Genomic DNA, 785 nt, shown 5'->3' with positions numbered 1-785 from the left:
CGAGGGGCGGCACCGGGGGCAGGTGCAGCTGGTCGGGGAGCAGGCCCCGGCCCAGCTGGTTCGGCCCACGGCGCTGTGATTTTTACCCCTTTGAGGCTTTCACCTGCCCTCGGCAGGGCTGTCCGCAGGGGTTTGCTCCAGCCTGTGGCAGGGCGAAAGAAATCGGGGCGCTCTCAGGTGCTTTACCTCAGCCTGCACCCACGCCCTGTTCCTTGCGCTCCCCCCCGCAGGGCGGGAGATAAATGGGGAGCCGGGGCTGTGGCCTAGACCTTGCGAAGATAAGGCACCTCTAAGGTGGTGCTTTTTTAGTGAGCAAGCGTACCGTGCCCTTAATTTCTCCCACCTGCCTCATCAAGTGCAATAAGGCGCATCTGGTCCTGCAAGACGAGCTGCCTCCCTTTTGGCTTCCAGAGGAGCCCCGGTCCAAAATTATAAACCTCAAACCCAAGGCATTGCAGTGAAACGGGTTATTCTCAGCTGGGCCAGTGTTGCCAGGGCTGCTTAGGGTGAGGAAGCAATTTATCCTTGCAGTTGCTGCTGTACTCCCCTTGCAGACATTTTCCCCCCTGGTGCCTCTGTTTCTGCCCCCCCCCCGCCCCTGCCATGAGGGATGATTTAAGGCCATTCCCTTTTCAAAACCCTCGTGCCTGGGGAGGCCGGGTGTGGGGCAGCACAGGGCTTTGTGATTGATGCTGCGGGAGTCTTGCGCTGCCGATGCAAGCTGGGCTTGGGCACTGCTGGACTCGGGCACTGCTGGACTTGATGCCAGCAGTTGCTGTCCGACT

General features: G+C 60.4%; 1 protein-coding gene across 1 annotated transcript in view; it reads right to left on the bottom strand.

The window, feature by feature from the left end:
• TBPL2 (TATA-box binding protein like 2) overlaps positions 1 to 352 on the bottom strand; it is a 10700-nt gene extending 10348 nt beyond the window's left edge. The window contains 1 exon segment of the mRNA XM_035890741.1: positions 302 to 352. Within this exon segment, the coding sequence (XP_035746634.1) occupies positions 302 to 352 (51 nt within the window).
• Between the last annotated feature and the right edge of the window lie 433 nt (positions 353 to 785).

This window comes from Egretta garzetta, unplaced genomic scaffold, assembly GCF_000687185.1.
Source record: "Egretta garzetta isolate BGI_Z169 unplaced genomic scaffold, ASM68718v1 scaffold3, whole genome shotgun sequence".
Classification (NCBI taxonomy): domain Eukaryota; kingdom Metazoa; phylum Chordata; class Aves; order Pelecaniformes; family Ardeidae; genus Egretta; species Egretta garzetta.
Note: the sequence above shows the minus strand (reverse complement) of the source record. Positions and strands in the feature narration are given on the sequence as shown.